Consider the following 24,264-nt stretch of genomic DNA (forward strand, 5'->3'; position numbering starts at 1 on the left):
GCGGCTCCGCCGGGCAGGGGCATGGCGAACTGAGCGGCCGGGCTGCGCCGGGGGCGGCTCCGCCGCACCTGAGCGGCGGCGGCGGTGCAGGGGGGGCTTGCACCGCGGTGCCCCGCGGGCGGCCATGCGCGGCGGCGGGAGCGAGCGCTGAGCCCCTCTGGCCTGGCTGCCCCCCGCCGGCCCAGGCGATAGCCGCCGCCGCGGGGGGGAGAGCTGGAGGGCGGCGGGGAGCCCCCGGGGAGAGGGGGAAGCGGGGACCTCGCCTGCCTCCGCCCGGCCGAGCGCCATGCCGCGGCGGCTGGCTTGGCTGTGCTGCTGCTGGGCGCTGCTGAGTGGCGCCTGCCGCCCCGCGGAGCCCGCGCTGCCCGCGGAGGGCGGGGAGCCGCCGCCACCCGCCGCCGCCTCGGGCTTCCTCTACCGGCGGCTGAAGTCGCACGAGAAGCGGGAGATGCAGCGGGAGATCCTCTCGGTGCTGGGGCTGCCCCACCGACCCCGGCCGCTGCCGCGGGAGCCCTTGGCCCCGCCGCCGGGGCGCCTGACGGCGGCGCCGCGCTTCATGCTGGACCTCTACCACGCCCTGGCCGAGGGCGCGGAGGGCAGCGCGGGTGCGGAGCGGGGCGGCCGCCCGCCGCCCCCCGCCCCGCCGCCGCTGCCCAGCTCGCAGGACAGCGCCTTCCTCAACGACGCCGACATGGTCATGAGCTTCGTCAACCTGGGTGAGTGTCCGAGTGCGCGGAGCCCACTCACCCATCCAGCCCGGGGACGCTTCTTCCTCGGAGAGAGGCGAACCTCGGCGGTTCCCCGGGGAGGGCGGCGGTCCGCGGGGATCTCCCGGACGGGACCCACCTCGGGCTGCGCGGGTTTCGGCCAGGAGGACAAGTCACTTCGGCGATGGGAAAAACCTCCCATCCCTCTTGTAAGGTCAAAAAAAAAAAAAAAAAAAAAGGTCCCGGAATATGAAACCCTAGAGAGACGGATAAGAAAAGGACATGCCTTTTATTTTTTTAAATAGTGTTTTTGCCCTCGTTATGGTGATAGCAATCAGAGCCCGTTATTCGGGATTAAATGCACCATGCTGTGGGTCCTGGGCAGCAGAGCCGGGGCCATACTGGAGCGCAAGTTGCATTCATTCACTCCGTGCAAGGTCCAGCAAAGTACAAATGACTTTGGGGCTGGAGCAAAGTACATCCTACACTACTCCACAGTATCCCTGTCTACTTTTTCTTTTTTTTTTCAGAGGCGCTCTGAGCTAGTGTGGCGATGAATATGTGACTCTGTGTAGAGTATTCTGGTGATTGAGCTAGGGATGTGATCAAACTCTGTATCGTGGAAATCTTGAAATATGTTAGACATCAACCTGCTCTTCAAACAAATCATGCTGTCAGCATGTTACTGACATGAAGGGCTCTGAGGTGGGCATTTCTCTGGGAAAGTCATTAAGCCTTTTACTTGAAGGAGCCTTGAATATTAGATTGCAATTATAAGGAAACAGTATAATTAGATTCAGCCTAATGTGGAGGATAAAAATATTTCGGTTGGCAAATTGCAGTTCCTTTTTTTAAGGAATTCCTGTGGAGCTCAACTGTCTTAACCAGTCGGCTGAAAACTGCGTCTTTTCATTTAGTGCTTCCAGAGCTGCGCGTACAGAATGATGACACCTGCGAACAGCTTGTATTTTTTTTTTTAATACAAATAGTTGTGCATTTCCTTATCTAGAGCAGCGATAGGTCACTGCAGTGGGAAGCTACCCGCACGGGTAGATGTGCTCAATAGCTTTGTAGCACGGTGTATACATTTAGAACACATTTAGCTCTAGTGACTGGGGCTGGGGGATTTTTGTACCTGATGAAGGACCCGCAGTGGGTAAGAAGTGGCCCCCTTGCACTGTGGGTGTTTGTTGAAGGACTTGTCTATGTTGAAATCGAGGTGACTGCAGCTCCTGCAGGTACAGCTGAGCTACCTGGTGTCCGCAGCACATAGAGCAGTGCAGATCTCCATGGGCTCCGTGTACCACGGATATGCTTGTCAGGGTCTCCATGTTGGAGGTAGCTGTATGTAAGTAATCCTCATAGCACGTTTTATTTAAAGGATTATGATCAAGGTGCTTGCAAAGTGCTGGGTGGTTCCCAGAGTAGATGATTTCACGGAGAAGTGTCAGCATGTGGTCTTTTAGAAAGCATTTAGCACCCTGCTTTATAAAGCACCAGGAGAGCAGTATTAGACGGTAGACCTGAACATTTTTTGTTTGTTTTGAAAATAAAATAAGAAAAACCCAAACCACAAAACCAAACCCCAAAACATTCATATGATTCAAATCAGTTCTGATAATTTGGATCTAGACACTTATGTAACAACAAGGAAAATTATTCATGTAATGTAGTAAAATAGCACGATTGAAATGCTGGTTATGAGTCTCAGGAAGTATGAATCAACTGCAGAAATTTCTCATCAACTTCCAAGTTCCGAGTCATAAACCGTAATGTCATTTAACGTGATTGTTTGTTACCAGAGGGCTGGCAAATTGACGGGCTGAGACTGGACAGCTGTTCGTCTGTTTTTTGTAGCTCCTTGGACATGTCAGGGATTTTGGGGGGTCTTTCACATGCGTATTAACATTTACTTTTCTACTAAACAGTAATTAATGCCAGAAGACTAGAGGAAGCCTGAGGTTTTATTGCAATATAGAAACCAAAGGTGTGATGGGAGAAAGCCAGCCTGTGATCTATCAAAGCAGCCTATCAGATCTAGTCTAGAAAATGCGGCAAAAGATGGTAGGATCACAGCAGAAAGGGAAGACTTCCTGACCTCAAGGACACTGACTATTCTGATGAAGAGTATGCCAAGCAACCATGAAAAAGTACAGCTGGAGTCTCCTTATAAGCAGACACTGCCAGAATTATTTTATTTGGGATTTTCTTCACATGATCAGACCTATAATAACTTCTGCTTGGTTAAAATATGCTTCTGAAGAGCTTTGTCTATTTTCAACTGTAAAGACTTGTCTTTCCATTACTGAAGGGGCAGCTACCAAAGAGATGTGAGGGGTCCTTGGTGTTCTCTCAGGATCAGAAGTGAAGGGTATTACATGGGTACCCCTGGTGCAAGTTGTCTTGAAGATGTGTGTGGGTGTGAAGTCAGTACAGGTGGCCATGCTGACCCGCCTTCAGGTGCTGATATTGCTTCTGCTGCAGCCCAGAACCAGGCAAACATTTGATGACAGATCTTGTGCTGCAAAGCCATTATCTAGGTCAGCTGTGTGGAGACATCCTGCATTGTCGTGAAAGTTTGCAGGTGTTGATATTATTTTAAAAGTACCTTTAATTTTTCTAGCCTTGTAGCTCAAAAAGAGTCAGCAGCTTGCAGTCACTGCTGCTTTTTAAAGGAGCAGTGCTTCAGCCCTCCCTGAACAATGTATGTATTCGTCTATCTCGGGATACAGCAGATGTGTTTTCTCTTTGGGGAAGGCTGTTTCCAAATGTGCTCAGGGTACAAGTCCTCCCTGTTGAGGTCTTGCAAAGCTGAGGGACTTCAGTGGGGTCTCAGATTATTCAGGCAGCACAGGCTTGTCCCAGGCTCAAAGATGATGTCCTGGGAGACAGTTCCTTTTTTTGTTTTTTAAAAAAAATGAAAAAAGCAGGACACAGAGGCACGGACGGAGGTTCTCCAGACGCAGGGAGTTACTGTCTTACAGGGAGGACAAGAAACATGAGTCTTCAAAGTGTAGAGTCTGGGATTTATCTTGCCTATCTGGTGATGACTGCACTGCAGTATGAACTTGCAAAGTGTGGGTGATGATTCCCAGAGGGGCTGACTGTAGGGGAACTTGGAGTGTCCGGGGTTTCTAGGAGATGCTTAATGCTTTGTTTCATAATGCAGCTAGAGAGCGGTATCGGGGTGTAGAAATCAGTGTTTTTCCCGTTCCAATTGAAAACACACACAAGATATAAACCAGTTCAGATAATTTAGATAATAAATTTCATTTATCAAGTTAGATTACAAAAAGAAATTGACAGCAAATATAATCTACCCTTGGTGGACCTGTTCCCTATTTTGGGAAGATGATGCTAAAAGTGTATGTTTCGGGCATTTTCACTAGGATGAGGCACCCAAAAAATGCCTGTTTCTTTCCATTTCCCACATAGGAAGTCTGGATATCTCATGCAGATGGGAACATCTGGGGTTTAGATCTCTCTATTTATATTTACCAGACTAAGCAGGGTGCTGAACTTCTGTGCCAAAAGAATGGCTATACAGTAGGGTTGTGGTGCTGGGAGGTGCATTCTGGGGCAGCAGGTGTCCTCATGAAACTGTTCGGCTGTTCAGGAGCATCCTTCATCTAAATGTAGCACTGACATGTCTTGAGACAGTGCTGTTGGGAAAATAACATCTATTGATGTTTCCTGTTGTACCTTCCTTGTGGCACTGGCTAGGGTTATCTCCTCTTTCTCCTCACAAAACAACCCGGGATTGGTATGGAGATCCTTCTTTGAGGCAGTGATGCTGGATTGACAGCTCAATGCAGGCAAGCATACATGTATTTTGCTGCCAAGGCTCTTTTAGCAAGAGATATATTGAGTTCCTCACAACAAACTCCTTCTCCCTCAGACTGGGGAGATGAGAAGAGGGGGTTCACCACTCAATACAAAATGTAGACTAGGACCAGGGGCTGTGGCAGACTTAAAATCTCGCTGGTCTCCTCTGGCTCATCAGTGGTGATGTGAAGAGGAGCTGCCCTCCAGCCCCTCGTGTGTGCCATGTGTAGCAACTGAAACGAGACTCCCAAGGACTTTGCTTCTGCAACTGTGGAAAGAATGATTCCCTGTATGATGAAAGGTGCCGTGGAGCAATCCTATGTCAAAATGGGGAAGAAGCTTATCTGGTCCTCACCCATGCCTTTCTATCCTGGCATCTGCAGCAAGGGGAAGAAAGCCCCATGCTTCACACAGGAAAAAAACAAGGAATCCAGTGACAGTCTTTGCAGGTTTCTTCTGTGACCCAAACCTGGGGCTATTGACAACTGGATAGCTATGAAGGGAAAAGTCTGGCCTCATCAAACCCTCCAGGGATATGGACCGTAAAAAGTGTGCTTTTGGGGTGTGTTGCCTGGTTGTCCGCAGCATCCTGCGGTTTTGTAGCAGCCTAACAGCACGGATTCACTGTATCTCTGTACTGTTGGAGAGAGGGTTTTCCCTTTGTCACAAGACAAGTCTCTTGGGAGAACTCCAGGCAGGAGGATGAGAGGAAACCCGGCTGCTTGCCAGGCAGTCCTGCAGGCAGCCCTGAAGCTCTTCCACGTGATTTGAATTGGGACCATGGTGAAAAGCCTCTTTTATCTTTGGATTCCCAAAAGCCAGGAAATCCCAGTTTTCCCTGTGAGACTTCAAGTATCTGCTGGGATGAGAGTGCTGCCTTTCAGTGCAAGGGAGCCTCTCGGAGATCGGTACAGTGCTCACTGTACAAATGTGTGCTCTCCCTGTGTCTATAAAGCAGCACTTATGGATGTGATATCTTCCAAACAGGCTTTTCATCTTTTTTGGCAGCCGTCACCTACCAGATTTCCTTCTAGGAATGATCCTGCACAAATCCGTGGCAAGCGCTTACGCTCCTTGTGGCTTTTCAGGGGAAAGATGCGATGCTCCAGCATCCCCACCTGCATTTTTAAAGCAGGTGAATTTTTTTCGTCTGAAGTGTTTGGCCAGCCCACCTGTCTTTTTCCATGGTATCATGCTTGGTGTCAGGGGATATGAAATTAGGCAACCAAGATGTATCAGGGGTGTTGCGTGATTATATTGACGGGACTGTACCATTCACGCTGTCATCCCATCTGTTTATACTCTTGACCACATGTTGTAAAGGTCAAGACATCGACTCGCAGGGAATAACTGGAGTGTGTGATGCTGTGGATCTGGCTGTGCTGCCAGCTGGCTGTGTAAAGCCTCGCGCTCTCGTCATGCAAGCAGCGTCCTCCATGTGTGTCCAGAGCAGGCCAGTATTAGAAATCATGAAGCTGATGATGGGAATGAGTTTACTCTCTTCTGCCAAAACTCGTACACTGGGCTTTGATGCCAAGACAGATCCCCAGTGTCAGAGAGCAGCCTTACATTTGCCGTTCAACTAGTGCAGCTCAAGGTCCTCATTTATGTCATCTCCTTGAAGTAGTCATTGCTTGTGAGTTCCCTGCTAGCATGCAGCCAGCTGATGACATGATTAAAGAGAAGGGATATGGTCTGCCATGGTGCTTCAATTGCTTTCTGCCTGACGTTGCTTTTAGAAGTCCTCAGCTCCTTCGGACTCTGAATTGACCATCTACAGCCATCCTTCTGCTGTTGGCCGTGAGCCCTGGAAGATGTGTGGCTCCCGGAGAAGCTGCTGTTCAAAAAGTGCATTGTTAAAATGAGTGGAGGGTCAAGTTTCTGGAAGCAATTTATCCAGGTTTAAGTGTCAGCTAGACTAAGTTGCTGGAGCCCAACCATGTGGCATTAGCAGGACTATTCTCTGTCTTGTGAAAGCTTTTCAGAGCTCAACAATTTATGTTGTCTTAAATTTGGGTAAAATGTAGAAGTCTGTCTTACAGCAACAACAACAACAACAAGTGATTTTATTTGCAAAAAATTAGTGTTACCAAAGTGGTCTTGATTGATGCAAGTTAAATTTTATATATATAAATAACTGAAAAATTGCATTTTGAAATACACACCCAGGTGTGGTGGTGTGTGTTTGTTTTGTAAATATAAAAGCAGCACTTTCTAGTTCTTCTCCTCAAACAAAGTGGAAACCAAAGTGTTTCTTATACAAAGGTTTTCTTCGGGCAGTTTTCTTCCAGCTGAACATGGCTTCATCAGAAAATCCCTTGGGCAGCTCTGTTGCATGTCTTGTGCTGACCTCTGACTTCTTGCCGCAGCCTTATACCTCTGCTGAGGAGCTGTGGGTCCTTACTGGGTCTAGCCTGGCCCATGGCAGTGGTGATGCTCTCTCTCTCTTGTAATTTTAAATATAAACTTCTAAGTGGTGGTTGTGATTTAGGAGGAAGGAAGGTGGTGTTTAGACTTTCCATGCATTGGAGACATGATTCTTTTTAAGTCATCTTGCATCATTGCTAATTTGTGGGGGGGTTAGAGGAAGGTATGAGTTACTTGGGACATAAACAGTGCCATTGTGTGTTTCTGCTGTATCCCAGCAGATGCACGGTAATGCTCCTAAGTACGGTCCACCTCCTAATCATTTAGCATTTCCCTTTGGCCATCTCTATAGAGATGTGAAACAGAAAAAAAAAATAGTATCGCCTGCATGGAAAAAAGCCTTGTAGTTGAGAGATTCCTGTTTGTTTAAGCAGGCATCAGACCGCAGACACTGGGAGACCAAGGTTAAGGACCAGAAAGTCTTTCTCCAGGCACCCGATTCTTGGAGGGTGGTGTTCGGTCATACCCAGGTTCTCTGTTTGATGTGCCACGGTTTTAAATTGAAAGAGAGTAGGTTTAGATTGGTGGTAAGAAAGACTTTTTTTTACAATGAGGGTGTTAAGGCACTGGAATAGGTTACCCAGAGAAGCTGTGGGTGCCCTGTCATTGGAATTGTTTAAAGTCAGTCTAGATGGAGCTTTGATCAACCTGATCTAGTGAAAGATCTCCTGGCCCGTGGCAGGGAGGTTGGACTAGATGGTCTTTGAAGGTCCCTTCCAGCCCAAACTATTGTGATTCTAAGTGTGAAGAGGGCATTTTGGACTGGCATTCTGCAGATGTGATACCTAAACACGAGGAGAAACTACTTTGAGGTTGACAGAGCACTAGAACAAGCTTCCGAGAGAGGCTGTGGAGTCTCCTTCTCTGGAGATGTTCAAGACCCGCGTGGACACATTCCTGTGCGATCTGCTCTGGGTGAAGCTGCTTTAGCAGGTGGGTTGGACTAGATGATCTCCAGAGGTCCCTTCCAATCCCAACCGTTCTGTGGTTCTGTGTGATTCTGTGATATGCCAGGACAGGGATGTGTGTGAGAACCAGTCAGTGTGTTGTTTCTTCCCACCTTTTTTCCAGTTGTGGCCAGCAGAGGAGGAGGATTGGTGCCTCCTGCCACCTCCTGAGTGGCTGCAATGGGGGCAGCTGGTGCTGGCACCCCAAAGAGGTGCCTGTTCCCCGGGGAGACCTGCAGCCCTGTGCTTTAGACCTGGGACAGGTTCCCAAAGCTTTGGGAAGGGCACAGGGCTGCAGCTGCTGCGGGGCTGTTGCAGGAGAAAAAAGCTTAATTTAAAGGAAATTCATTAAAGAAATCCCTCGTGGGATTGCAGGGGTGTTTAATGCATTTGTATTGGACTTTGATTCTTAAAACCTGCTATGGACTGGGGCTGGTATTTCCTGAACTTTCAGTCACTTAGGCTTCCAGGCTAAGAAACAGCCTTGGAGTGTTAGGTGGCTTTTTGGGGTGAGTTTGTTTTGTTTGCCCTTTTTTTTTTTTGGTGTGTGTGTGTGATGGCATGAGATACTTTTTGTTTTGTTGTTAAGGGCACAAAGATTTTGACAGCACAGCCTGCAGCTCTTTTTATTTTACGTCGCAGTGTTCATCATAGCACAATGACAGAATTGAATCAGTGGTAGCAACAGTGGGAATTTTTGGCAAAAAAGGATAATGTAGACAGAGCCGAAGTGTTCTGCTAACTAAAACAGTAGCTGTATTTTCAGAGAGCTAGACATGACTGTTTTGATCCAATGTGGTGTTAATCACAAGAATACATAACTGCTTTCCTATGAACTTTCCCCTTAAAAAAATATCCAGTGATATCACCTGATGTTTTGCACGAACGCTCAGTATAACCAGAATTTAGAACAGCTGGCTCCATATAAACTTGGAATATTCATAGGTCAAATATTAGTGTATAAATAAAAACATTTTGAAAATGAAAACAGAAGCACAGTATTTGAAATATACTCAGTGTGCAGATGTACTTCATGGCTTGAATAGCTTTACAAATTAATTGAGACAGTGTTAACACTTGTTCCGAAGAAGTCAAATTTCCCAATAATAAATGAGAAAGTGTTTTTCAAACAGCATTCCAAAGTCATGTTATTCTATGTATTTTAATGGTCGTTTGCAGTATGAAAGATGTATGAATCAACTATTTGAAGCCCTCCTGTAAATAAGATGTATTTGATCAAACCAAAATCTTACCGGTGGAGATCCAGAATTTCTTTTATCAAGTGTAGACTGTAAAATATACTGTGTTTAGAGCATGCACACAAATATTCATGCGGAGGTGTACTACTGTATGCAGGAGCAGATGCAGTATTCTTATCTTGTCACTCACTGTATTGCGTTTGCGTGGCACATACGGTCAAGGCATTAGACACTCTATTTGTACAAGGGCTAAGGGGCGACATAATGTCTATTGAGGCACAGGCGTTCTGCTTCACACTGGGCAACAACAGATCAGAAATTTTGAGCTGGTTGTGACAGTTGCACCCGTAAGCCAAGAGATGCTGGAGGGAGGAAAAGGTTTGTAGTGTCAGTGTGAAATAGAGATGTCTTCTCGTGTCCTCATGTCTCTGGGCTTTCCAGACCTTTTGAGAGAGAAATCTGGGAGAGTAAAGCTGTAATCAATCAATCCCGGTCCTCCTACAAGGAATAAAATTGTCCAAATGAGCTGGAAAAAATGTTGAACGGTAACAAGCACATACAAGACGCAGAAGACTTGTCTGCTTCTGGCTTTGTAATAAAAGTTGTTTGGAAGTGAACACTTACTGCAGCCTAACTTACGTATTTTTCAAACCATGTTAAAAGTATCTGGAATAAGGCTCCTTGTCAGGGAAAAAAGAAGCAGTTGGAACTTTAATTCTTAGTGTCAAAGAGGGGCAGGCACCCTGTGACCGAATGCGGATGAGCAGAGGTCAGAGCAGAGGTCTTTAATCACCAGATGCTCTGCAGGAACGAAGGAGAAAGTGTTTTCTCTGTCACTTACCATGGGTTTCCCATTCATGTTTGTTTTCTTGTGCCCGCGCTGGTGGTGTAGTCCAGCTCAGTCATGATAAACACATGTTTAATATACCTGTGTCTTCATCATGATGTCAAGCCCAGTTCCTCAACACATTTGCATGCAAGCAGTGAGAGGCTTTTCTGTGAGCCTTGTCCTGGCCTTACTGGGGTCAGACGTGGGCTCTTGTTCTGCAGAGGGGGTCATGTGTAGGCACAGTCATGCACCTTAGTTCTTGCTGGCCTTTGGAGCATCAGGGTTCAAAACCATCTCGGGCATCTCTCGAGTGGTCTGCAAGGGATGCTAAGCAGAGAGGTACAAAACCAGGCTTTTAAAGTGTCAAAACAAGTAGAAAATCCTGAATTCCAGTTACATATGTGAGAGAGATGTGTCCTTGTTTTTAAGTAACAACTTGATGATGATCCAATGGGATTGATTTGATAGTGGTCTTGGTTATTAAATTTGGTTTTCTTTTTTCACAGTAGTGTACACCTAGGCTATGTGTGATTTTGGTGCAAAATAGTGGGAGCACAGTTCTAAAATGTAAGCCCGGTTTGAAATTGGTATTTGGATGTCTACGCAAAGATTTCATCCGCAAGTACAGAATCCAGGTGCTCGACTGAAATGACAAAGCTTGGAGAAGAAACCCTTCATTTTAGAAAAGCAGCAGTCTCTCTGGCCCACAAACTCTCATCCTGAGACCGCATTTCAAGCATGCGGACCCTTTTGCTTAATTATTGTAACATCAAACGTCTTCAACATGAAAGGGACCAAGCAGTGGCTATGCAAGATAATGACTTGTTTATAAAAATAATTTAAACAGCATATGAAAAGGATAAACATGCATGTCCTGCCAAAATTCACTGTATGTTCTGCAGGCTTTAGTGACTGTGAATCTCTTGGCTTGCCCTTTCAATTTTTTTTTTTTTTTTTTTAACCCACAAAGAGAAAAAATAGCAGAGGGGAAGGGAGTGAAGAAAAAAGGGAGATGCAAAAAAAAGTTCTCATATTTAAGAGAGTTCCAACTTACTATGCTATGGAAGATAGCTGGAAAGAAGATACATTTGTTTAACACACTACAAGAGAGATTTTCACTTTGAGATGTCTGTGTCTTGTCTCTTGCATGTGATAGTTTTTACACTTTAATGATTGTAGCAGCTGTCCCGTCCAAAAATATTCCATTCTGCAAGATGTGTAATGCTCGTTACTTACTAGACAATGTAAGGATACTACTCTGTCTTTTATCCAGGACCTCAAAACACTTCATAAGCATTGAAGTCTCACAGCGTGCTCTGACAAACATAAATTGCTACTATACTCATTTTCCGAATAGCTAAGCTGAGGCTTGGAGGGCATGTCTGGACGGGGGCTGTGATGAGGTCCCTGAAATTCGTGCTTCCACTCCCGTGATTTAACCACAAAACCACGTGCTGTGTTACCATCCTGGCAGGTGGCCAAGCGGCTTGTGGAGTCGATGGAACAGTAAGGTCTTATTTGGTGAAATCCGACCTTCTTCAGGTTGCAGTGTTGGTCAGCTGAGGACCACAAGTTCTCACTTGACTTAGGCTTTAGTCCTTCCCACTTGTGAACCCGGCACACTGGTGTTGCACAATCTTTACCTTCTCCAACCGTGCTCTCTTAGGGACATGGCTCTTTGGAGGTGCTTGCAAACAGCTCAACATTGGTAACGCCTCTGATTTCCGTGAGTGCTACCTGAACATGAGTATTCACCAGACATCCATTAGTATTTGCCTTACATGATGGCCTTTGCAAAGCAGCAGCTCTTCCTTTTGGGTCTCCCACTGAACGGTGTAGGAGACACCTGGGCGCAGTGTGTGGTTGCATGAGTGTGTGGGCAGGCTCTGGTTTTGTGTGCATATGTTAAAGCGCATTTCTCATGGGCATAAGTTGGCATTCAGAAGGAGCTGAAGAGGAAAAATGAAAGTAGTTACAGTCTATCACCTTTTTCACTTGAAACTGTTGCAGAGCCTACTAAAAGTTTGGTTGACTTTTGGTAACCTCCATGGTAATGGTAATGTCCATGCTTCAGGGTAGTAATGTCTTTTGGTAATGTCCGTGCTGCAGAGCAGCTAATAGCAGATGTTCTTCTGAGTTAAGTTAACCAATAGTTTTCTTGAGAAACTGAATAAAAATACAGTATAACATCTGCAGTTAGTATAATGGCTCCTTTATGTTTCAGGAGCTATTGGGATTGGGTCCGCCCGATGCTTTTGCTATCGCTAGTCTCAGTAAAAAAAATTTTATGGGGTCCCAAAACAGTATGTTGCTTCTGGCAGCCGGAGAGCTGGCAGCTCAGACTCACTGAGGCTTGAAGAGATAGTTCATTAATTCATGGCACTTTCCAGAATAAACATGGCAAACCTCCTCTGAAATAACAGACGGTAAATCCTCCATGTCACTCAAGACTGCACATTTGTCTTCAGAAAGAGGCCGTGAAAGAAGCTGTCCGTCTCCTAATGAATGAGAAAATAAATAGAAGATGAATTGTGCATTGTGTCATACTTGACATGGTGAAGCTTCGGGGTGGAATAACAACAAACCTTTCCTCCTGTCTTATCCCTGTTAAATGTGAACCTAAACCAAGCAATGCCCACCGGGCAGACTACCAGACAGCATAAGCTATCACAGCTCTTCGACAAGGATCCCTGGTGGGAACGACAGCCCTTTTTACCCCTGCTTTGGCTCTTTTTGTGAAGGTAGATTTTAGCACCTCCTGCGGAGGGGACTCTCTGGTCTCCCTGTGCTGTGAGACTCGTGAAGGTTGCTGCAAGCTGGGGTTGCTCAGAGTGTGCAGATGTTTTGTGCAGCTTGTTATTTTCTATGTTGGAGATTATGAGTCAGATTACTGTTACCAAAATGTTTATGTGAAATCATTTCTGAGTCATATATTTGCATCATATACAACCTGTCTGACAATCAAAACATTCAGTGCTCAGCTAATGATTATACTAGGTTTTCCAACACTGTGCTCCAACATAACATAATTACACGGCAAAGTGCAATACATTACTTTGACAGGGTTCTTCATGCATCTTGTGACGTCAGGACATCATCGTCACTATTATCTGAAATTATTGGAGAAGTACAGACTTTGTTGCATGAAACAAAGGTAAGAATAGTGAGAAGCAGTCCCACAGAAATGCAGTGCCTGCATATGTTCCTGGAAATGGTCTTTGGTCCCCAAGAAAATGTAAATTTCAGAAAGTTTCATAGTGATTTTAAACTTGTCCAGAAAGGTCCTTGATACTTGGGTTTATTGGGGAATTGATGGAACAGTTATGGATATTTGTGTGGAGAAATAGTTTGAATGCTGGGATTCAGCAGCTGCCCAGGAGGCTGTTTGGTAATTTCTGTATTATACAACTTGTAAGATGGAACCGGAGTGTTTTTAGCAGTGTGGACGACATAAATACTTCTTAAACTACAACTTAATGTATACTGTGTTTACCTCCTGTGTAAGTTCTAGCATAAATAAAGGTCACTGAATAATTAGGGCAAATGTTAAAAATTTATTTACTTTCAGGTGTGTGAGAACTAGGGCAGGAATGTTTGCTGCCATGTCCCAGTGAAATCCATAACTCCTCTTTAGTTGTTTATTCTAAAATGGGATGGGGAAAAAACAGAGCACCCCCAACTCTGTGCTAAGGAAACTGTCAAGGAGATGAAAAGTATGTAGGGACATAAGGCTGGTCTTTTGTTTTTAAATAACTGTCTGTGAAAAGGGTATTGAATAAGTGTATTGAAAAAGAAAATTATTTTAGGGCTGACTTGTCTGAATTTGGTTTACAGTCTTTCGGAATTGGCTTTGGGAGGTCATTTACAAGTGTGAAGGGCACTGGCAGGTCCTTTTAAGTATAGAATATAATTGCATTTCATCGCTCTTACTGAACTGGCAGAGTGCAAAGCACAGGATGGATTATGATGACATTCTTTACGTTCCTTGTGAAAAAAGCATGGACAATACAGTAGTGGACTTTTCTCACTACATGTGTCTGAACCATGCTTAGTAATTAGGGAGCCCATGTTTGGAGCAATAAAAAGTATCCCTGTGCAATATTAGTGAGCACCATCTTTGCTGATGCACTCTCCTTGGCCAGCGTCAGTGGCAAATACATAATTGGACTATGAGGACCAATATATTTTGAAGTGTAGTGGAAAATGCCAAAAAAAATTTCAGTTGGATGAAGTCCATTTGTCCTGTGCTAATTTCTAGCCCTGTAAACAAACACAGCTGCTGAGTGTAGAATCAGTGCTTGGAGTGGTTAAAAACAGTGATGCATTGCTAGTGAGATCACAGCAGAAAAAATATGTAACATATGAAGCTGCAGTAAGGATCAAGACTATCCTCAGCTCTGATTAATCGTTTCTGTTTGTATGTTTTAATCTATTTATGATGCTGTAGAGTAACTAGAATGTGAAGATGACTTTTTAATTGCCAGACGATTCTGCTGAGACAGTCAGAGTATTAAGTATCAATGAGCCAGTTGTCATAAACCTTCGCAAAAGGGTCTGAATTTGTGTAAAGGCTTAATGTATATGTACATATTTTACATTTATCTTTTTTATACCAATGTGTCGTCGGTTTGGTCACCCAGGCTTTGTTGTTATTTGCTTATATATAGGAAGGATCCATGCAGGTAGGTTTGCCTGTCATTTAATCTTTATTAAAATGTCTTTAGAAGCACTGCAACACTGGACAAGGGATGTGAAGATTCAAACATTAGAAACCTCGTGGCCAAGCCTGCTAGGTCTTTGGCAAAGCAGCAGCACTTACACTGTAATTTGTCTTGTGGACCAGTTATATGTTTTGACATCCCTGAGCTGCCTAATTGCTCTGGGGAAAAAAAAGAAGTAAAGAACAGCCTTGGATGCTGTAGTAGTAAGGACAGCTTCCAACCTCTTCTGTCCATTGCGTCAATTATTTAGTGACTGTTGCATGGTCATCCCTTGATCTAGCAGAGTAGGGCTCCTATGGCTTGCCACAATGCAGTTAAGTAATGTGCTTGACATCATATTGTGCATCACCTGTCCTAACTGAGCATCAAAGAGATTTATTTTTCCTCCTTGGTGCTGAGAAAGGAGAAGGCTAAAGGAGCTGGATAGTTCAGGTGGGAAGTAGTGGAGAGGGCATGCGATGGAATATACTTCACCAAGTATGATTAAGTGTTGGAGTTGTTGTTGGGGAATCCTCCAGTGCGACACACTTGTACCTACATTTTGTGTTGAGAGTGGCTGAGTTAACAATGTCTACATGCTCCATGGGAGGGTTCACTTTTGACAAAGCTGTGGTGGTACCTGTGAAGGCTTTTTGTCAGGCAATTCGCCTGGTCCTTGGCCAGCTTGGTTGCATGTGTGTTGCTGTGAGGTTGTGAAGCTGAGACAGAAGTTCTGGCTCTTCCACGGTTTGCTTTGGGCTCTGCAGTTTGCAAGGCAGGTCTCCATGAGCTCCTGGCTCTCCCATGCTCATCCTGTCCCAGGGGCCTCAACAAGCTGCCTAGAAGCGCCAAGAGTGTCAGGTTATCTCCTTCTGCAAACCAACATTGTAATATTGCAAATATTAAAGTCTTCTACGAGAAAGACTTTTGAACAGCACCAGTTTGAAAATTTGGGAAACTTCTCAGCCACCTGGGGCACTCCACGCTCTCCTGTGGCATGCGGTGGTGCTGCCCTCTTCAGAAGCTTCTTGAGGCCTGAGAAATAATGGGGCATTCACACTGCTGCGTACTGGACTGTGCTATCATGAATTTTGTCATGTCCACAGAACACAATCAGGGCCCATCAGTGGTCCAGGTTCTGGAAGTTCTCCTTGCTGCTGCCCCTGCTCAACTATACACTGGCATGGAGAGTTTAATTCTTGAACTGTCAGTCTAGTGCTTTTTCCATAAACACTAAATTGACTCAGAGTGGCTAGGTCTAGTGCTATAAAACATACTGTTCAGTTCTTATTGCCAAGAAAAAAAAATTACCTGTAAATAGCAGACTTACAGCATAGGGGCTTATTTCTGTGCTTGTGCTTTTTACGTTTCCATTTTTGCACCAGCTTGGCAAGAAGTTAACTTAAATGTCGAAACTATTTTTATGTAAATATATGCATTATTGAATCTCTTACTCATAAAGCAAATACTACTTTAAACCCACAAAAAACAGCTGAAGCTATATATATTTTCTCACTACTGAATTTGGCTTTTGGCTTGGAGTGGACTGTCCAAAATAAAGTTAGGAATCAAGGGCACTTTATTTTCCAGCTAGCAACATATATATTCTTGGCTTTGGACTGTACTGGTTTGAGATGGAAGAAAACATGGATTTGCACTACAGGTCTTCACAGCAATTGAAAAAAGAGAGAGGTAGATCATGATTAAACAAGCACATTATTTTTAAATTAGCAAACTTTTCTAAAATTCTACTAAGCCACAGAAAAATATGAAGGGCTATTAAAAAACCTTGAAGGCTTTGATAGCGAACAGTGGCTTTCTAATGTGTTTCTCCTGATGGAAGTGCAGCCTTGTGCCAGATTCAGAGGCAGCAGTTGCCTAGAGAAAAGTCTGTACTCTGCAAAGAGTCCCATAGATTTCACTGATGCTATTTGGGGAGTAAGGACAGCAAAACCTGCCCACAGCAAGTAGAAAGAAAGCCAAACCTGAGATTAGGGATTGTGTACCAAGCTGAGGTTGTAGTGGCCTGGATGAAGATACTCACTTTCCTTCCTGGGATTCATGGCTTGTCTCCATGTCACGCATTCTCTTGTTCCACTGCTCGCCTGCCTGCGGGAAGTTACCTGAGGTCAGTATAGATTCCCAAAGATAAGGAGGGAAGAGTCACTTCAGAAATTCATGCAAAGAAGAGCTTATTCTTGAGTAAAAAAAAAAAAAAACAAACCACGAAGAACAAACCAAACAACCTTGTCAGTGCTCTTCTGGTCTCCTGGTGGGATTCACCTTATTGCTATCATATTTCTCCCAGCCACATGCTCAGCATCAGAGCTACTGTAGCCGAATTGTCTATTGATTTTGCGTTGCCCTCTGCTGCAGGCAGGGCTCCCCCGAGGACGTGGGTGCATTCAGGCAAACTGGGATGCAAAGAAGCAAGGTAGAGGAAGAGGGGAGTCCTCAGCAGAATCACATTTGACCTGACAATCCAGATTTCACTTCAAGGTTTTAAGTTGATTATCCAGCAACTCAAACCATCTTCGGCTGGGTTGCAGAGTATTTGCCTGTCACTATGTGTGGCACAGGGCTTGCACATTGCTACTTCTGCTTTTTCTGGTTGAATAAACCAAAGTTGTACTCGAGGAGAAAAAAATATCAGAGTGCTTTTTGAGGCGGATGGGCTGTGAAAGCTGCCTTGGTTACCTGAGGCTGAAGTTAATGTCAAGCACAACTGAGAAAAACCTGTTGAAAAAAAAACCCCAAACCAACCAAACAAATAAAACCAAAACAAACCACCACAAAAAAAAAACCCAAACCAAAACCAAAACAAACACCTTAAAATGTTGGATACAATCACAAGCAAAATTTGGAAGACCTCACCAGTGTCAGAGCAAATGCTGCAGTTGGTCATGGGTAGGTTGTGTCCAGCCGATCATTTGGGTTGGCTGCACACTCCTGACTTCATGAGGAAAGGAGAGGGAGAGGAGAGGAGAGGAGAGGAGAGGAGACGAGACCCTGGGGGATAAGGAATGGACTGGATCAGAGAGAGGGGTCCTGGTGCTCATGGGTACTGGCTCTTGTCCATGCAGGCAAGTGATTTGGAAGGATAGTGCCTACAAGATTCTAGTTTTCCAAAAATAATGTTTCCAGCTGGTTGGAACCACAGCTCTTGCTGATACAGCTTTTGATTATTTTACCTCTTACTCCATCTTTCCTAGTTTGCATGATTCAGACCCGTGTAAACTGTAGTAATGATGCCTCTGCTATGAGAGCAGAGCTGCATGGAAGAGGCAAGGCTCACGGGGGCAGGAGGTTTGCCATCTTTATTAGACCAACTGAGGGAGCTGAGGAAACAGGCACTCTTTCCGCCCTGAAAGCCTTTTTGTCCATAGGATCCCCTGTATGTCCCTCGGTGGTGGTCTGTCGAGCTCCCCAGGCAGCTGCCAGAACGAGGGGTGAGCTGGCTCTGCCTGGTGCTGCCCAAGAGGGAAGTCTGAGGAAATGATGCTGTTCTGCTTTTCTTGCGATGCCCTCTCCTATGAGACCTGATTGTAATGTTCTTTATTCTTTCTTGTTAAATGCAGTATGTGTTAAAAGGCTGCTGAGAGTAGGCTGCTCTGGGTTGTCTTTAAACACAAGCCTTAAGGAAAAACTGAAACAACAGATGAATAAAATGGTTGTGGTTTGGCTTGTGCCATAAACACTGTTTTTCTTTCTAAATACAGTTTTGGAAGGTAAGGGGAATCCAATTACTATTGAGTTTGAAGCAAGCAAACTTTCCTTTATTTGACTGAGATGTGTGATTCATCTTGACCGGCTTCTTTTTAATTTTTAAGTCATGCTGCTTGTGCCGCATCCGTTCCCTGAGCTTATTTTGTTAACCTTGCCACCTGAACAAATTAAGTATGTGTCATCATGTGGTGTTCCCTTAATTATGTACCTGCTGGTAACAGTCAGGACACATATATTTTCACCTGCTTCTCTATGTAGCCAGAGGACAATTCATCTTGCAAATTTTTTTCCACCCTTTGAAAACATTTTGGTGGGGGTGTTTTTTTTTTTTTTTTTTTTTTTGTTGTTTTTTTTTTTTTGCATATTGTGCAGATTATGTGAATACACTTAAATATCATGCTTTTCCATTGCCTTAGAATTTCTGTGTGTGCTTGGAGTGCAGAGGTAGTAAGCTAAGGTGCAACAGTTGGTACTTTCATTAGAAGTGTTGGTGCACTCAGCCCAAATCTGAGGAAGAAAGGTAAATTGACTTTGGGACTAGCAAGGACCCTCAAGGCCATTGCAGTCAATGAAGTTGCAGGAGCAGGAGAAATCAGTGGCATCACTAATGTCTTGAGTCCTCACAGCAGTGTAGCAGCTGTTAGATGATGTTCTCAGGTGGGACATGGATTGTCCTCAGTGTTATAGAGGGAAAATACCTAATGTGGAAATACTCCCTGCTACTTTGATTTGAGGAAAATTTTCTTTCTGGTCTTAGCCTTTGCAGGTGTTATCTTGGTGTGAGAGAGGTTGTGAGTAACTCACTAATTGGGTCCCAGTAGACTTTTGCCCCGTGACAGATGTGGAGGCTCTTTCTGTAGCTGGGGTCAATATCTGATGCTTCACAGGACCACGGGAAAAAAAGGCTCAAATCGCCAATGTGAGTCATGAAATGTGGGATTAATACAGCATAACTATAGGCCAAATGAACACGGGAAAGACAATGATCACCTCCCACTTCATTTCACTGTGGCAGCATTGAAAAATTTGACACCACTGGCCTCTTTACCAAGTTTCATGTTCCCATTTCAGGAGCTGCAGGAGCAGTGGTTGAGTAAGACAAAGCGCACTCCAGTTCTTCTCCCAGTTTTTGATGTGGATGTGTGCATGCTGTGCTCATTCTCTCCCTCCTGCTCAGCACTGTCAGCTTTCTTTTAGGAAAATCTAAAATTTGCAGTGAGAATGTGTTCGAGGTAGCTTGTGAGAGATGTAATACACAGGTACTGTGTATTTTCTGGGGGAGAAGGGCCTGCTTTTGTTGAAATTTGACTTTTTAGTCTGACTCCTGACAGCTGTGCTGGTATAATAACATGTGGATTAATATCTGTAGAAGCAGTGAATGAACATTGTTGTTCAATTAATGCCCCAGACACAAGTTTTGGTTTAAAGTTTGACATTAGATCCTTATTATGTGTGTGACAGAGAATGAACTCAAAAGCTCTCTGGCTCCAGGCAAAATTGTTTCAAGTGGTATGTGGCCAGTAGGTACCCTGTATCAGGGTAACGGGTTTAATTGGGATATTTTTCAAGAAAATGGGACAGTTTTGTGATAATGGGGGGGAAAAAAACCACAACAGTTTAACTGTAAAAGCATTAACAGATTGTTTGTCTCTTGGAATGCAATCAGTGAGCAGTAAGGGTTGTTAAATAGATTCAAAATTTAAGTGACTCTACTCTTAATAAAGAAGCAGCTAAATAAATATTTCAAGAAAACAGTGAAGTCAAATTGCAATAAATTTTATTATGTAGTGCACTTTTAAGGCCCCAGGACAGGAATATATCTGCATTCAGGAAAGCACTTAAGCACGTGCTTTCCTGAATAGGGACAGTCTAAGGCTTGTACTTAAGTGCTTTCCTGAACGTGGGCCAGAGCCTTCTAAGAGTTTATTTTAAAGACACTCTTCCCTTAATTAAAACACTTGGTTGAATTTAACAATTAGGTGTCAGCTTGCTTACTGTCACACAGCAACTTTCTGTAACGGCAGGCGGTAGCACTATACAATGACTGAGGTCAGGAAGCGAAGACGACTTCATCAGTTGACACTAGGAGAGGAAACTCAATTTTTATGGGCCACCCAATAGTTCCCTCCAGCGAGAGCCGGCGGTCTAAAATAAATTGAAGATCTCTGCCAAGAAGCGTCCTAAAACTGTTTACAGGGTCTGTGTTGGAACCAGCCTGAGCTTGAGGCTTCTCCCTGCTGCAGCAGCGCTGAGTAGCGCTGGAGCTCTTGCTGATGCCATCAGGACATGTGGCTGGACTGCAGTCATCTCACCAGATGTTTTGTTCTGCTAGTGCAGATGTTAAATTTTTATTTGATCGTTCCTCATGAGCATCCAGTTGCTCTCTTTCTCACTTTGGTGGATGGGAGCCAGTTGTGCTAATAGCACTATCAGATGAGCTACAGAAAGTGGAGTCGTTGCAGTGCTGCTACTCCCCCCAGCAGGGTCCTGGCTGGGCTCTGTGGCTCTGAAACGTAGGATGGAGCGCTGCTCGCTCCTCCTGCCCTTCCCTGCCTTTGGTGTTTGCTGCTTCTTACCTGGAGGAGCAAGAGGTGCCAAAGCAGTTAGGAAGCTGCTTCGCTGGGAGGGAAAGGTGGGACCCAGTCACACTAGTAATGGTGAAAATCAATCTGTTCTGGAATATGTTGCCAAGAAGTCCCTGTGCCCTGAGGAGATGGCCTTCAAGCATCTCTTGTAGTGCCAGGAAACATAGAAAAGTAAGATTTATTTATTTCTTTTCCTAGCAGCTTGGAGTCAGACAAGTAACTTTGATGAGAGGATTCCTGTACAGAGCTCACCCAAGGTCCTGTATGTTGGGCACCCCTGTCTAGAAGCCATGTTGGTGGTGCTGGAGGTGGTGTTGGATTCCTGTCTTGTAGCAGCCTGAACTGACCCATGGAGGAGGACATTCACTCTTTGGTTTTCCTGAGGAGTTGGACTTTAAACAAGGTGTATATGGTTTGAAAGCCCGTTGCATTGTACTTCTCTCCTCTTAGGTTTATCAGGTCTGCCCTTTGCCTCATAACAAAGCAGTTCAGTGTCTTCCCCCTTCCTGTGCTCAGACTTGTCTCTGTTGTTATCATCATTGTCTTGTCTTGCTTATTTTTATTTTCTTTGCTCCATAATTTGAGATCTGTAACTGCAGGATAGCTCTCAGCAATCTAAGACATTGGCTATCTGTGGGTGCTTCCTCTGAATGACACCTACACAGGGTTTTTCTCAGGTTGGAGTAACCTTCATTTTTAAATCAGCATTTAATTTCTGAAGTCCATAGGTGTTAGCTGTGGCCACGCTTTTAAAGGTGAGGTGAGAGCAAGTCCACGTCATATTTGGAACTCCTCCTGACAGATTTTCCCACACAAAGCCTTGTGTGCTGTTGTCCCATCCCTTTCCTTTTGGACGTGGTTTCTGCCTGAGCTTGGAAGGACCTAAGGCTTGCTCTTGGCTCCTCCTGGCAAGGAGGCAGGGAAAGAAGGAGAAAACGATTCTTGTGAAAAAAGGCGAAGAAGGATGTAAGGTTTGGTAAGCAAAGACTACAAACTGGATGCTTGATAGGTTGAATTTTCCGTTTCATGGAGAATGTGCCAAAATACTACAATGAAATACATAATGTGTTTCCTCCGCCTTCCCATTATAAAACTTGAGAGTCATGGCATATTAAGCAAAACCAGATACATCCATCAAGTCTCCATACTCTGAAGCAGTATAGGGTGGGGTGAAGCTGGTATTAATAGGTCTATTCATCACAATAAATTTTCCTGGTAGATGTGGGTGGTTCAGACTCAGTGAAGAAATGGCTCAGAAGTGATCAGTCTCCACCCAGAGAAGCAGGAATTTGTAGCAGGGAGTGTCCCGCATACCGGTAATAAAAAATGATGGCTAACTGAAGAGTCTTTTCTTCAAGGGTTTTCTTTTAAATTCAGGTGAGCTGACATTTAGTTAGCACCAAGACTCATTTTGGTTCCCCGGCTGCTTTCTAATGTAACTCACTAATCATCGGTCCGTTCTCCATAGGTAAATCTGCATTTGATTAAGAGCTGGCTTTAGGCTGTCATCTTCTCACTTCTGTCCCAGCGCACCATAAAAAGCCCCATAAAATATGGAGGTTCTCGAGGGAGCTGGCGTTTGCAGTGCTGACCGACACGTAACCAACATTTTTGTGAATTTGTGTCATTATGTAAATTGTACATTCTCTTCAGAAATTTATCTATTTGTTCATGGCTTTAATTGCTATTTCTTTTACAGCGGGGCTTCAAGTTCGTAATGAGAAGGCTGTGCTGGGCGTTGTACCAATACATAACAGAGAAGGCAGCTCTGCCCTTGACAGCTAAGAGGACATGACGGGATGATAGGAGTAACAAAAGGGGTGGAGGACAGAGTAACAGAATACACAGAGATTAACAGATAAAATATGTGGCCACCAACATTAAACAAATTATTTGAAATACAGTGTGTTATGTATCAATTACGTGGGAACATGCATTTTACAGTATTTCATATCACATTTGGAGATGTACATGGTTTTTTCTCTTTAAGGAAAAGTAAGGATTGAACAAAATTTATTTGTGTATATGCAGAACAGTCTTCTGTACCTAATGTTAATTCTATGTCCCTGGGAGGCATGTGCACATGGAAATAATTTCTAGATTGGTGAAACTGAAACAGAACATGAGGCATTGGTGATGTCTGGGTTTAGACTTTGGATATCTGGTCATGAAGGGATGTTTTGAACTCTCTGCTCAGTGAAGAGCAGTTGAGTCAATTCTGTTGTGAAATGATAGACCTGTATGAACAGTTGGTCTCAGCAGAATATACAGAATCATCCTGCTTTTTGGAGAGAATGGGCGTAGGAACTCAGGTTGGTCAACTGAACAGGAGGAGAGTGGACAAATCTCTATTTCAGTGCAAAGCCCACACACGGATGAAAAGGAACATTTTCCCTTAAGCTTAGTCTTTTGGGAGAATGGTAGGAGTTCATGTGGAGTTCGTTGAAACAAAGGAGTCACTGAGGTAAAGGCCATTTCCCACTCACACTGCTTGCTGTGGGTATCTTCAGAGGTCGTGGAGATGGCTTTGCATTTGGTGGTATATTCTGCAGGGGAGCTTTATGGGCTCTGCATAGATCAGGAGCACATTCTTCATGTGTCTGCCAGATGTACTTCCAGACCTTCCTCCTATAAACAGTCATTTTGATGTCCACACTGTGAAGTCACTGAGGCCAGGTGGGGTGAACAATGGACTGCTCAAGGAGATCAGAAATTAAAATGTGTTCTCATTTCTTACAGTAAAGCTGGTGTTTGTCTCAGCTCTGAGTTTCTTTGCTGTGGGCTATCAGCCCCAGTGGAGGAACATTGTCTGTTCAGCTATGTAACGGCTCGTAATTTGATCAAATAATTCTGAAATGGTCTCATTTTTGTGGACGAGTGTAGGAGGCTGTGTGCCATGTAACACCCTTACCGTCTCGGGTTTTACCATTTCAGCCTCCTGATTGCCGATTATGTAAACGCTGAGGTTTCATTCTTAGGGCTTCATTTCTGGGGCTTTGGGTTCTTTACTCTGAAGAAAGCAGCCACCTCCACTGCAGTCCATCCAGTTCGCAATGTGCCTTCTAGGTTGGCTTTGTACACCCTGTGATTTGCACTGATGAACTGCTGGCCCTCGTGGGTGAGAGATGGTGCGTGCTGGGGTGAGTGTGGACACTGATGGGCTCCTTTGAAATATGTGGTAGTGAGGAATTCAGACGGTAAATCAGGCCGCTGGTGGTTGTGGGTGGGAAGAGAGCAGTGGTAAGCTGGGTTGAGGTGGAAAAAGTGGCCAGAGGCTAGAGATGGCACCCACATTGGTCAAGGATGGAGGGAAGAGAGA

General features: G+C 44.6%; 1 protein-coding gene across 1 annotated transcript in view; it reads left to right on the top strand.

Moving 5' to 3' along the window:
- Window positions 1–286: 286 nt before the first annotated feature.
- The window catches only part of BMP6 (bone morphogenetic protein 6), a gene marked incomplete at both ends in the record, with an annotated part of 90,314 nt that continues 66,336 nt past the window's right edge, over window positions 287–24,264 (top strand). The window contains one exon of the mRNA XM_080340353.1: window positions 287–716. Coding sequence (XP_080196479.1) covers window positions 287–716 — 430 coding nt within the window. The remainder of the gene's footprint in view (window positions 717–24,264) is intronic.

This window comes from Nesoenas mayeri (assembly GCF_963082525.1).
Source record: "Nesoenas mayeri genome assembly, chromosome: 2".
Taxonomy (NCBI): domain Eukaryota; kingdom Metazoa; phylum Chordata; class Aves; order Columbiformes; family Columbidae; genus Nesoenas; species Nesoenas mayeri.